Genomic DNA, 13,759 nt, shown 5'->3' with positions numbered 1-13,759 from the left:
TTTTATGTTATCACGTATGTATGCATCATTTTCATTATTTTGAGTATTTCATTAGTACTACATTGCCTGACACCCATGTCATTATCCAGTTGTTGATCAGCATATTTCTTGTTTTAGATCGTTCAGTCTCAGTATATTTCTTGTTTTAGATCGTTCAATCTCAGTATATTTCTTGTTTAAGATCGTTCAATCTCAGTATATTTCTTGTTTTTAGATCGTTCACTCTCAGTATTTGTCTTGTTTTTAGATCGTTCACTCTCAGTATATTTCTTGTTTTTAGATCGTTCAATCTCAGTATATTTCTTGTTTTTAGATCGTTCAATCTCAGTATATTTCTTGTTTTTAGATCGTTCAATCACAGTATATTTCTTGTTTTAGATCGTTCAATCACAGTATATTTCTTGTTTTTAGATCGTTCAGTCTCAGCATATTTCTTGTTTTAGATCGTTCATGCAGTTTGTTTAAAACTTCAGTAAACGTAACACCTTTCATCGTTTTGATCTATTCACTTAAATCTGTAATAGGTTTGTCATAACGTGTTTTCATAGATCCAATCGTGCTGCTGTTCATATCCTTTTGTATTTGACGTGTTCTTTCCTTGTGCTTATCTCTGTTAAATCAATCGTCTGCAACCTAAATGGTATTAGTGTTAGCAGTTCTCTTTAAATCTAGCATCTTTTTCGTCAGTATGTTTTTGGACATAAAATTCTATTTTCCACTATATCGGGCAGTTTTTTAAAAGTTTTTGTCAACCCTAAATCTAAAATTTAATACTTTTCCTGAGGGATTTTGTTAACTGCAGCTTTGAAAAGCATCCATTTCCGTTTACGCTCTCTTCAGTTTGATTGGCAGTAGTGTTAAAAGTTAATATCCCGTCTGCGACTTCTCTTACGATTTGTAAACCTCGTATGGAACTAAATAAGATTAAATGTCTGAGCAATACCTGTACATCTAAAATCGTTTCGTTTTCTGTTCTGCTCAGTCTGTTTTGTCATTCTGAGACTGTGTTACTTCTTTTATTACCACTCTGGTCAGTAGCAGTTAATTCATTCTCTAAATTTTTCTATCCATAACTTAATATGTTTGAATCTGTTATCATCCAAAGTTGTACGATTTTAGTATGAGCCGGTTTTTGCATATAACTTGTATTGACTGCGTCAAATAGTTGTACCATACCTGTTAGATTAGTAATAAGGTTCTCATTTGAAGTTTCATGTCAGTGTTAAGGATTTGGTCTGATCGAACAGTTTTTATTCCCTTATTTTCTAACTGTTTTATGTAAAGTAAACTCAAAAACTCCTCTCATGAATATGTATGTAATAATTGTTATTATTTACCTGACATGAAACAAAAACTTGCACACCGTGGAGGCTATTTTGCATCTTCATCGATATTCAATTGTACTCATCTGAAGCAGGTTATAATGGCCTTTTGCAGAATATAAAACAATGTTAACTTTAGAAACACGTTTCACTAACAAGGACTCTAACAAATATAGAGTAGTAGAACCTTTCTGTCTCCGACGTTACCACTGAATTAGTTTTTCATGCCATTGCTTTGATTAACAGTAACTACATACATTTTGATTAATTGATTGGGTTTTAAAACCCAATAAACTGTGTCAGTTTCAGTGGATGCACGTTTGCTGGTTATTAAATTATACCAGTTTCTTGTTGTAGCAAGTGACGTATCATGTGTAGGTATTCGTCAGAGGGATTGAGTTTTTAAGTTGAGCTTTTAAGGTACTTTCAAATATTCAACATTTATACTTTCTTAGTTGTCACCACTGTAGTCATTCCCCTTTTGTTTCCACGGACATTTCATATTTGTAAAACACATCAAATAATTAAAACACCCCTTATTTAATTCTTGCTATTTATGTGTGGACACGTTATGCTTTTGAATTCATAGGAAATAGTGTAGAAGTCGACGAAAAATCATTCTTTGCAACAATATATATAGACGACTATTTCTCTTGTCAGTTGGATTATTGAGATGGGTGTCCGTCACTTGATTGTAAAATAGTGGAAATTAAAATAGCCCATGCACATGCTCCTGGAATTCAATTCTTTTTTATAAAGAAAAAAACTTATATCATTTGTTTCAGCACTTGTGCAAAACTATTAATGGTAACATTCTGCAAAATATTTTTGTTTAATTTTGTTTTCCCTTTTCCTAATAAAGTTTGTTTTGATTTCTCTGTTCATTGATCTCTGTACTGCATATACTTTTTAAAATTGTAATTGCATTTTTTTATGTTGTATTTGATCATGATTAAAGTAAACTAGTCACTGTTTTATTAAGCTTACTGTAAAAAATGTTTCCTCGATGGCTTTTGCTGTATTCCCTAACAATGTGCCACCACACCAGGTAAATTTCAAAACTACACCTGCATCACAATTCATAACATTGGTAACCACCCAAAACGACATGAAGATGTATTTTCGTTCTAACCTCTCATCTGAATTTGATCCGTCTGAGCAAATCGGCTTTAATCTGCTCATCTCTTTTGCCAACTGAAATTCTCGAAGTTCCTCACAGCATGCGAGTTAAGGCAATTGTGCCTCAGTAATATCGACAATAATTGCACAGAATTCGTTGCTTTGTCACTTATCCATACATACATCAAATTTTAGGACACAGTTGAAAATGTGTAATGGGTTGTATGTGTGAAATTGAATTTCACTGAAATTTAGTAAATGTTTACCGCGTTAGATACGTTCGTCGACTCTGTTTCACTATATTTACTTGTCATTTTTTATAAGATGTAGTTTGAATCAGAAATGTTTATTTCTGCTCATTTTGTCAATTATGTCATACATTGCACTTTAAGGACATTGTCTACATTGTAGTAATCTTATTGCATATTTTAGTAATTTTGGATTTGCTTTTTTCTCCGTCTAATTTGTAATTAATACAATTTTTTTTTGCATTATAAGCATGCCTTAACTCTTTTATTTATAATGTGATTTTTTTTTACCTGGCACATGTTAGAAACTCGTTATTGAACAAAAGTTCAAGACTGTCACGCTACTTAATACTTCCTCTGTCTTCTAGGAGAGGTGTATCTTTAACATCGATTAAAGAAATGAAATTAAGGTTTCACGTGGTTTCCAACTAATCGAGATCATCACATTCATTCCATTTAAGGAGTACATAATTTCTTTTGCTCATATGTTTTCGTTTATAAAATATTTTCAAGTTTGTATGTCATCTTACATCTTGCATAAAGATATTGCTTCCAAAACCTGCCTCTATATTCCTTCCCTTCAAGTTTTCCTGTTCTTAAACCACTCGATCACCTAAGCGAAGAACCTGATTTTAAATATTTTACTCTGTAAAGTTACGAAGGTGATTCTTTTAAAAATTGTTTTGTTTTTTGAAATTATGTCACCAATTTTTAATTTCCTAGTTCCAAAATGTATCGGTTTTCAAGTAACCACATAATCTGATGCATACCATTGATTTGTTTTCTTCCTTGTTTGCTTTAACTGGAATAATAGCTATTGATCATAATGCTACTGTATCGCTTAATTAGCTTCAGCGAAACATTAACCCGTGTCGGGTTTCATTTTTTGAGCAAACAACTTCAACAGTCTAGTCTTTAGATTTCTTGTACACCTTCCCATAATAGAAGCTTTTTTTGCTTAAGGAAGTATAAAACGTTTAAATATTGTACTTTTCCAGCAATCTCTTGGTATCAATAACGTTTCTATCCCTGCAAAAGTTTCCGCTTCAATGTGTTGTTTGAATTGATTAATAGTATTCACCTACAGATTTGCTATATGCCATTATTAACATCAGCGGCATACAGTTGTGTAAATCCTTGACACAGACTTGTCCAATTACTGATATTTGCTACAATTAAACAACTGTATGGCACTTGAATTGTTATCGCACAGTCTGTCTATTTTGCAAAACGGTGATGTTGTGGTGGTTTTAATAAATATTAAATGATCTCATCAGTTTACAGTCAGAAAAATCCCATTGCGACTTGCATACGTTAACCAGATTCATGCCTGGTAGCTTCCAATGGCCAGTAGTTATTGTTTACTATCCGATATGATGTCTTCTGGGTATTGGGGGGGGGGGGGGCAATAATTGGAGAAGAAAGCCAGACACTTTACTTCTGAGAACATTTTAAAATTGTAGTTACTTTTACGGCGTATATGGACACGGAAATTTATTGATTAGGGGATGATGATGAGATGGACCGGGTTCTGTGGAAGGAAAACAAAACTATCGGAGAGATGAAAAATTATTAATGCATTGGATTGGCAATTAATAACGAGGAATTCCGTATTCCAAACAAAAGTCCACGTTTATGTTCAGCCGCTTTAATTGAATATCAACATCTAAAGTGTCAGACATGTTATCTCAGTATATGATCTTGCTGTATTAATGATTTGATATATAGGGAATAATAAACGAAACTCGGTCAGATATTTTCACCATTTTCGCTACTTGTTATACATAGGAATCAGACGAGGTCTATATCTTATATCATTTCGATGATCAAAGTGCTCAAAATACGTTGATTGACCATTTCTAACTGAATAACATAGCTACATGTTTTTAAATCGTTAGGTCAATTGCATCCGAAGCTAAACACACAGTCTGATTAAAATCCGATCTCCACTGTCCTACGCTAAGACCTGACAGCGATCGTTTAGGGGTCATGATTTGGTGGCCATTTAATTAGTCAATTGAAATGCAGCTTGCAAAAATCAGAAAGTGAATCATTGTTCAGTACACATTGATGCTCTTCAGCCACACCGCTCAGTCTCCCAAACGCGAAGATATAAGACTTCATCTGACTGATACAACTAGCAATTATGGTAAAAACATAGGTCACCAGAACATGACCTCCACGTAGTCACTGTCAGATCTTCGTGTAGGACAGCGGAGATCTGATTTTAATCCGATTGCTAATCAGACAGATTTCTAAATTATCTTTCAAGAAAATATTGTACTAGAAAATATATTTTTACCAACCATGTAACACATGATGTTTAAAATACAATTTTGCAGATACTACCCATAAACGTTTCTTTTTATGGACCTACGGCTTGCAACTAAATTCAGTGGCTTCAGTCTTTACACGAAATGAAAGGAAGTACTTTAAGTCATCAGCATTTTCGTTAAATTCCGTTGCATTGGGACTGATCAATTTATTTTTTATTTAGAACCTGGTCTAAATAAATAAGCGTATTACGTTCAATTGATTCACTATCTGCTACGACCATATTACATGATAATTCTCTGCTTTCCAGGAATTTGTTCGACTTAATCCAGCTGTAAGATAACACGAGCTTACAGCATACACAACTGTATCGGCTGTTTGATTTCAACAAACCAATGTCAAAAGAGAAACGCAGATATAATGATTTATATATTTGCAAAGACATTGGATGCAGCAAATTAAGTCACACATTTAATTTCTCCATAAAGCATGGTAATTATAGATTAGCCCTCTGGCTGTTTTCCAACTACTTCATTTTCTTTCACGTATAGTTTTTATTGTGCTATAATTAAGTTTCCTCCATATAATCAGCAGCGGTCATTACCATCCAGAACGTCTGCTTAAAAATCTGTCGAGAAGTGCCATCATCACCGATCTAATATGATTGATTATTAATTAGACGACTCTTAAAGAAGCTCTAAACTCGTCTGGGATTGTCTTGACGCGGATGCCATATAGATCGTATGGATGTACCATAAAGTGTGGAGCGCGAGATTTTGCCGTCAGTGTTGTTGGTAGTTTTGCTTTATTTACAAACGTTGCAATCACATATTTCAGTACTTGGAACAATTCATCGACCTGTACCTACAAAACGTGTGATTACTAAAATACTGTAAAATGGCAGACGAGCTTTTTAATTCGGAAAAGCTACTTAACGTGTCAGTGTGGCAAGCGAACAGTCAGAAAAACCACAATTATTTAGGTGAGTAGATTTGAACCTAAATTAGTATTAGTATATTTTATCATGATGTTAACAATCGATTTAGACCTTACATGCCTGATATACTTATCTCGCTTTTTCTTCTTAGTGTTAAAAAATATGAATCAAGATTTCCGCTCGTTTTTCCTGAATCTTCTTTATCGGTTGTTTTTACCCTAATTTCAATGAAAATATTAGTTACAAAGTACGTAATTGCAAAACCTAAGTGTAATACCCAATCTCGTTGCATGGTTCAGCTAAAATAGTAGTATTTCAAATGGTATTGTCATACACGTAGCAATTTTCAGATAATATCGAAAAATCATGAACGAAACAAATGCCGTATCAAATGGCCATTTTGTTGTTCTTGTTGTTGGTACTGTGGAAGGAATAAATCCATTATAACTAAAATTGGCATTCGTGGGCAATTTTAAAAGATGTAAACTTTAGAAAAAGGTAAGCATGATACTATACTCGACTTATCTTGTTACAAACTGCAGGAATATAATGTGAAAATTCTAACGGTCTTTCATTGCTTTCAAATTATTAATTCGCCACTACCTCTAGTTTCCAGTCACGAGTAATCTTAAGCGCCATTATACGTTATCCACTGTGAAAAATACCGGCTTACAATCGTCGCCACTATACGTTATCCACGGTGCAAAATACCGGCTTGCAATCGTCGCCACTATACGTTATCCAGGATGTGATATATCAGCTTACAATCGTTACAATTATACATCTGTTTATATTGCTTGTTGTGTAACGTGATCTTGTTTGGGTGCTTATTTGCAAATATGGTACAGAAAAAATTCAGATATAGGAATTCAAACTAAAATGACATCTAAAACCCTTTCATATGTAGCACATACATGGAAATGGAAGCTAAATGATTTCGTTTGCAAGTAGTAGATACAAGTAGAGAAGAAACAAAAAGATGACAGTATGTGAGAAAAAGGTAACATGTTTAAATATAGGCCAGTGCAATCATCTTTTCTTATCATATGATCATATTCAAAGGGTGTGCTAGCTTTATCTTTCAATCGACCGTTGTCAAAAATTGCCATTGTACCAATGATAGCTGCAATGACATTTTAACGCACTACGTAGAAATTAACTCTAAAAAAGTTTCATGTCAAACTGCTAACAATGAATGAAAAATCAGTTTAATTTATTCATTTTGAAAAAGATGAATAATATTCCCACTGTTCAATTTGTTTTAGACTGTGACAATGTGCAATTGGTGTCTAATTACCCAAGGGTAATTTTTGTAAACTTGTACAATTAAGTTGTTTTGTTCCATTACAACTTCTAGAGCTAATTCTGCTTGCAACCAAGATTTTAAATAAAAATATTAAAATGTACAAAATCCTGGATTATTCGCGAGGATTGTTTGACAAGAAAAAGCTTTTTTTCTCTTGCTACTCGTCTCAAAATCATACTGCTTGAAATACAAAATTAGGTATGAACTCTGACAAATTATTCCTGTCATCTGCTTGCAGTGCCATATATGCATTGTCAGCTTTTTAAAATAAATATTTTATTATTTATTCTATCCGTTGACATGTACTGCATTCTTGCTTTATCGATGAAATCCATAAAGTTAACTTCGTTAAATGTTGTTAGGTATCAATGAAATATTCCAGGTCTGCGCCAAAAACAATAAACATTTATTTTACTTTTAAGTAAAGTTGGTCTTGTTATACTTAACCAAGTACAATGTTTTAATGAGAGTATTCTGAGCTGTGTGTTCAGTACCTAGGGTAAATTGTTGATATGAAATGAATAATTTTCCATGTCGGATTTACAGCGTGCAGTCTGGATGATAATATTATGTTCGCTGCAGAGAAAGGTGACGAATCCAACGAACTGAGGAAATTACATCAACCTGAAATTCACATATATAGATCAAATAGATGGTATCTGTAGCTTTAGCATACGTGCCATAATTCTGTTTCTGGTAGGACAAACATTCAGTTTACGCGAACATTATCGCCTGTCGCAAATCAGATCTATTAACGCTAGTAATTTGCGGTTCATTTTGAAATAAAGCATAGAAAACGTCTTTAAAAGATTTCTGCATGCTATAAGGCAAGACACGTCGCGAAAACAACAGCGTCGTTTTCTGATTGAATACACTGTCAGAGTTAATGAGTTTTAAGGATAAAAGCCGAGTCAGTCATCTGGTCAAATGTACGAATTCGTTAATACCCGGTGTGACAGATGTAACAAGATAAAACCGGGTGGGATTTCGGATTTACAGCGGAACATTTTTGATGGTGATACAGATACAATGTTTAATAACGAATGACTGAACGAGAAAAGAATTATGATTAATACTTGCATATAATATCCAAATATTGGATCAATTAACATAATCCGAACGAGCTAAATAATGAAAACACAAATAAATAACCTTACACAGTACAAGGACAAGGGGTGAATGATTCACAGTGATTTCACAACGAAAGAATGTTGTGTTCAACTTAAATAGTAAAACTGGTATTTTACTCATAAAGTAAAAATGTATTCACTCAAATAGTGAAAATGATGAAAACAAAGGGACACATGTACCAAATATCTTTACAGTCCCAAAAAACACACTGGGTATTACAAACCCCAAAGATTAGCCCACGGCTAAAAGATTACATGTATGGAGTTACACACTCCGTCACCAGCATATTTGGCTACCAGTCAGACTGGTCAATCAAGCAGTCATTATTCCAGGTTGGTCAGTCAAATAATCAGCGCCCACTACTCTCGGTCAGCAACACCTGATCATCTGCTACTCGACCAGCAACACTGTTTACTCAGCTCTACGGATGCTATGGTTAACTTCTATGGTTAGCTCTGCAGCTGGCACCACGTCGACTACGATCACTCCGATAACTCGGATCACTCTGGTCAGCTATACAGCTGCGACTCCGATCACTCTGGTCACTCTAGTCAGCTGAAAATACATTTAACACCGTGTACTATGCATGACACGGGCATATGCGATAAAACGTAATGACGTTATATACAGTAAGCTACACAGATTACACTATCGGCACAATAATTACAAACATTACGCAAGTTCAGAAGTGAATTTAACCGTGCCCGACAAGAATCCAACGGTACTAAACGTTTCTTAAAAATGTAACTTTATATATTGCTAATATAAATCTCTTGCTAAGTCACAAACAAGAATAGCAAATATTTGCATGATACTACGTAAGCCGACGCTACATAGAAAATATACAAAAATAAACGTGGTAGTATAATAACAAAATTTATAACTGACATACCTCTAGAGCTGAAGATGTGCAAATTCTTAAAGTAGACCGCTCACTGACACGATCTTCCGTAATGTAAAGATTTTGTCTTACGGTGAGGTATTTATACACAGACGATGCCGCAATACATCGTCTGTGCGCTGGAAGTATTGTGTTCTTCCCATCGAAATCACTTCGCACGTGCGGCATAAGACGAACCGAACTCACTATTTCGAAAGCTGTGTAGAATATATATAAATCACCATCGGGTATCGTTGTACACAAATAAGCGAAACCCGACTACATGTCTTTAATAAATAAAAGGATTTATACAATTCCGTGACATCAGGAGCGACAAAACTGAAGTTCGTGTGTTGTCATCCTGAATCCTTTAATACGAACACTTTAAATTCTTCACTGGCGTATACAGTCCTTTATCTGAAAAAGACAAGGGGACATCCACCAACATGAAGAAGTAGCAAATAACAATACAACTTTGTATACAAAAACCCACAAGTTTTGTATTCCATCAAAGACAGTAATGCATATAAGAGACTTCTTTATACAGTAGAGGCGAGGTGTCTTGATGTTAAATTAGATTACAGTTAAGTTAAAAGTAAACTGTCTTAAACAGTCACCTTTAGAAATTTTGCATGAGGGACTTCTAAGACAGATAGTTACTTAAAACATATCCACTCAACAATAATTCATTGATGAGTTTCGAAAAAAAACTGATTGTTGAAGAGATATGATTGTTTAATGCGGCGATCTTTAAAGCAAACTTGACCTCATTTACAATCTTGCCTGAAGGCGTCTGCCTACCGTCGTCTGTACCGTCCATATCATTATTTGTCTCGGAGTTGTGCAGATTTATTCGAAAAAGGTCATATTATTCAGATATCATTTTTTTCTGATAGAATTATGTGTATTAAATTATTATCGTTGAGCTGCCGTTTACAGATCAGCTCATTAACACAATGTCGTCTATAATAAATCTCTTTCGACATTTTGGAGTTATTAACATACACATCAAGTGTAATTAAAAATATTGGTGATATGAGCACACATGTAACGTTTAAAGATCTTGGTGACATGAACACACATATAACTTTTAAAGATCTTGGTGATATGAGAACACATATAACGTTTAAAGATCTTGGTGATATGAACACACATATAACGTTTAAAGATCTTGGTGAAATGAGCATAGATGCCAAGTTTAGTCAAAGATCTGGGTGTTATGAGTGTAAAGTGTAGAATTTTGAATTGTACTGAACCTTAAAGTTGAACGCATTGAGCATTACAATTTTATCAAATTTAAGCCAGAAAAGTCTTTGTGAAGGGTCACTTCGACCTTTCTTCTTTTCTCCCCCATGTCAGTGATAAAACTTGAAAGATTAGAATTTATGACTCAGTGAGATTGACCACGGCATTGCTACGCTGTCCTGAGAAAGCAAACATTTGAGCTACCAACCATCACTGCTTGACAGGAACCCATGTTAAATTGTCATTTTCAAGAGGGAATTTGATATACCCGTACTTCACAGATTCTATTCTGCCTGAAAGCTTGCGAAAGAAATGATTATCTTGGGAAAAAAATTACTAACTGCTGCTTACGACTGGGCAGAGTAAATTAAGGCGTACACTTTGAAATTCGAGGAAGCCTAGAAAGAATAGTGTTTTTCTCGTTACGCAAGGAAATGGGACAAGGTGGGTGGCTGTCTTGTAAGAAAAGACAGCGTTTAGTGTTAGGATGCACAATTTATGAAAGAGAACAGCATTAGGGAACAGCTTTCTGGGGGAGAGACGGGACAATGCGAAGATGGAAGTCCGAAAAAAGTAATGAGTTCAGAATAAAGGACTAGGAAGTCCAAGGAGGGGTGAAGAGTATATAATAGCAAGGCTCGAGGAAATAGGAAGATGTTCATACACGGTCAAGGGAGGAAGGTGATGCACTCAGTCGTGGACATTGCACTCTTTTCACCACTCATTACTGTGACGAAATAAATCCAGCTTAGGCACATCTATAAAATTCTGTCGATAAAATTTAGATTGAATTAGAATTGCCGCTATTAATTTGTTTTGATTAAATTTGTTATTTTTCTTGTCTAAGGGTGGGCTCGTATTGTATTATTTCTTCCCAATATTCTTGCTCATTTCTCTGTTGAAATTCTATCTTTTCACTCCCACCGGACTGTAATATCGAGAGAGGTCTTCCTCTAGATAATGCCAGCCAAATCCAATTAACCATCTCTCTTACTAAGAGGGCGACGTTACAATGAGCATACATGCCAAGTTTAATTGAAACCTGGGCAGAAATGCAGGATGATGAGAAATAAGTCTCTAAAATGACAACGAGTTCCTCCCATTGGATTTGATACCACCTCAGGATGTGTAAATCTCGTTCATAATCAAACTAGTCGGTAATCTTGCTGATAGAATATCAAGCAATCTTGGTTACAAATATGTGTAAATGTGGAAGCTACCCAGAAAGGTAACGACAAATTCCTTTGTGATTACTTTCTTACCTCAAAATGTTTCCCTGTGTGGGCTAATGTTGTACCAGAGAACAACTCTTTTTTTCCATTCGCTGAAATATGAATGAAAATCAAATTAAAAAGGAACACCCATATTCTCTCACCCACCATATACATCTCGTACAGAAGATAATCTTTAAAAATATCTACCATTAAGAATTTTGTAATCATGGTTAAGTCATCCGTATATATATCAAGACCGTACATAGTGCCTTACAATGCCGTTCACGATGTATCAGGACCATATACTGTGTCGTACAGTGCCATTCACGATATATCATGACAGTACATAGTGCCATACAATGATATTCACGATGTATCTGGATAGTACATTGTTCTTTACAATGCTATTCACGATGTATCTGGACCATGCGTTGTGCCTTACAATGCTGTTTATTATGTATCTGGATAGTATATCGTGTGTTACAGTGCCGTTCACGATGTATCAGGATCGTACATAGTGCCTTACAATTCCGTTCACGATGTATCTGAGCCTTAATGTGTCGTACATTAGAGCTGAAATTGAATTTGTGCGTTACTTTACACGCACATGCAAGAATTATTATAGTCGGTAACAGTTATAGCCCAAGTTTCCGACATGATAGCAAATACTGAATCGAAAAATGGTTGTTGTTGTTATGGGGTTTAATGCCATTTTCAGAGCAAGATAGGCTTTTCATGGCGGTCAGTATAACTGGTGGAGGAAGAACCCGAGAAAACACCGGGAACAACCACCAATACACGCGAAGCTACTGGTAAGCTTTCGCAAGTACCTAGATCAGCCTAGCCCGAGATTCGAACCCATGCAAACAGAGGTGAGATGGCAGTGATCTGGAACAGTGAGCGCTTTAGACCAATCGGCGACTCGGGGCCCCTCGAAAATTTGAGAATTCCGCACCAATTCCTAAATGTCGGTGTACTACATGGTTTTAGTGGGAGATATCTAAAAGCGCATAGATTTTCCCTCATGATAATTTGATGATTGATATACAGTGTAACATATTCTGTCATTTTATGGATTCTTGGAACCTATTTACATTGTGTAGAATTAGCTGGCGAGTACTTTATAAATGGCACGCTGAACCAATAGCACAGACCATTCTTCCAAAGAACAAATGGAGACTTTTAGCTGTTTTAAATTAATTTTTGTAAACGTAGATAATTAAATAAACATGGAAACTTATAGTTACACGTAGGTTTACAGGGATATACTGAATGTTATACGACTGTATAGAACTTCTTCCACCCTGAGCCTATTCAGTACACGTAAGCAAAATAAGATATGACTAATATATTGCGACATAAACCATTTTAGGCGCCTTGCTACTTGTTTGGAAAAAAATATAATCGCTAGTGTGCGTTGCAAAACTCTCATTTACCATTGCTGGCTATGCAGATTATTGTTTTCAAACAGAGTGTTAGTTTTAGCAGTAACCAAAACAAAATCATGGTGAACTACTTGAAGAATCAGCACTGTGCAGTTTAAATCTAGCCTACGTTTGAGGAACTTTTTCTATTAATAATAAATCGCATATTAATTTATTTTTATTAAAATTATTTAATCTGGATCATAAATTAGACATCTAGATTTTAAATTTTGGAAGTGGAGGTTGTCCCCTATTTTGTTGTACTAGTTATGTAAGTGATTACTAACACCCCGCTTGTAAGTCACAAGATTAAGCTATGACCTAAATTGGTTCTTGAGTTTCGCCAGAATTTCAAAGTGAGGCTTCATAGTTTCTTACCGCCTATCGTCTGGGTCTATGTACGTCCTTAGACAGACAATTTTGCCACGTCAGCTCAATTACCCATTTAGAAGGCATCTTTGGAACTTGTCTAGTTCGTCTATCTCACAACTTACCGAGTGTAGTTTTTTGCTGACTTATGATACAACGGAAATGTATAGAGAGTTTTGCCTTTTGCTCATAAGGGCGCAATCGTTATTAAATAGAATATAACTGTAATATCGAAATCAATGGATTTAATCTTAATATATTTTAATAGAAATTACTTTCAATATAATTTA

General features: G+C 34.9%; 1 protein-coding gene across 1 annotated transcript in view; it reads left to right on the top strand.

Moving 5' to 3' along the window:
* Positions 1 to 5,742: 5,742 nt before the first annotated feature.
* LOC149804407 (uncharacterized) overlaps positions 5,743 to 13,759 on the top strand; it is an 87,536-nt gene continuing 79,519 nt past the window's right edge. The window contains exon 1 of the mRNA XM_089932635.1: positions 5,743 to 5,945. Coding sequence (XP_089788761.1) covers positions 5,861 to 5,945 — 85 coding nt within the window. The 5' untranslated portion in view covers positions 5,743 to 5,860. The remainder of the gene's footprint in view (positions 5,946 to 13,759) is intronic.

Source organism: Sinohyriopsis cumingii, chromosome 2 (genome assembly GCF_028554795.1).
Source record: "Sinohyriopsis cumingii isolate HCF-2022 chromosome 2, ASM2855479v2, whole genome shotgun sequence".
Taxonomy (NCBI): Eukaryota; Metazoa; Mollusca; class Bivalvia; order Unionida; family Unionidae; genus Sinohyriopsis; species Sinohyriopsis cumingii.
This window is presented reverse-complemented; position numbering and strand designations above follow the sequence as displayed.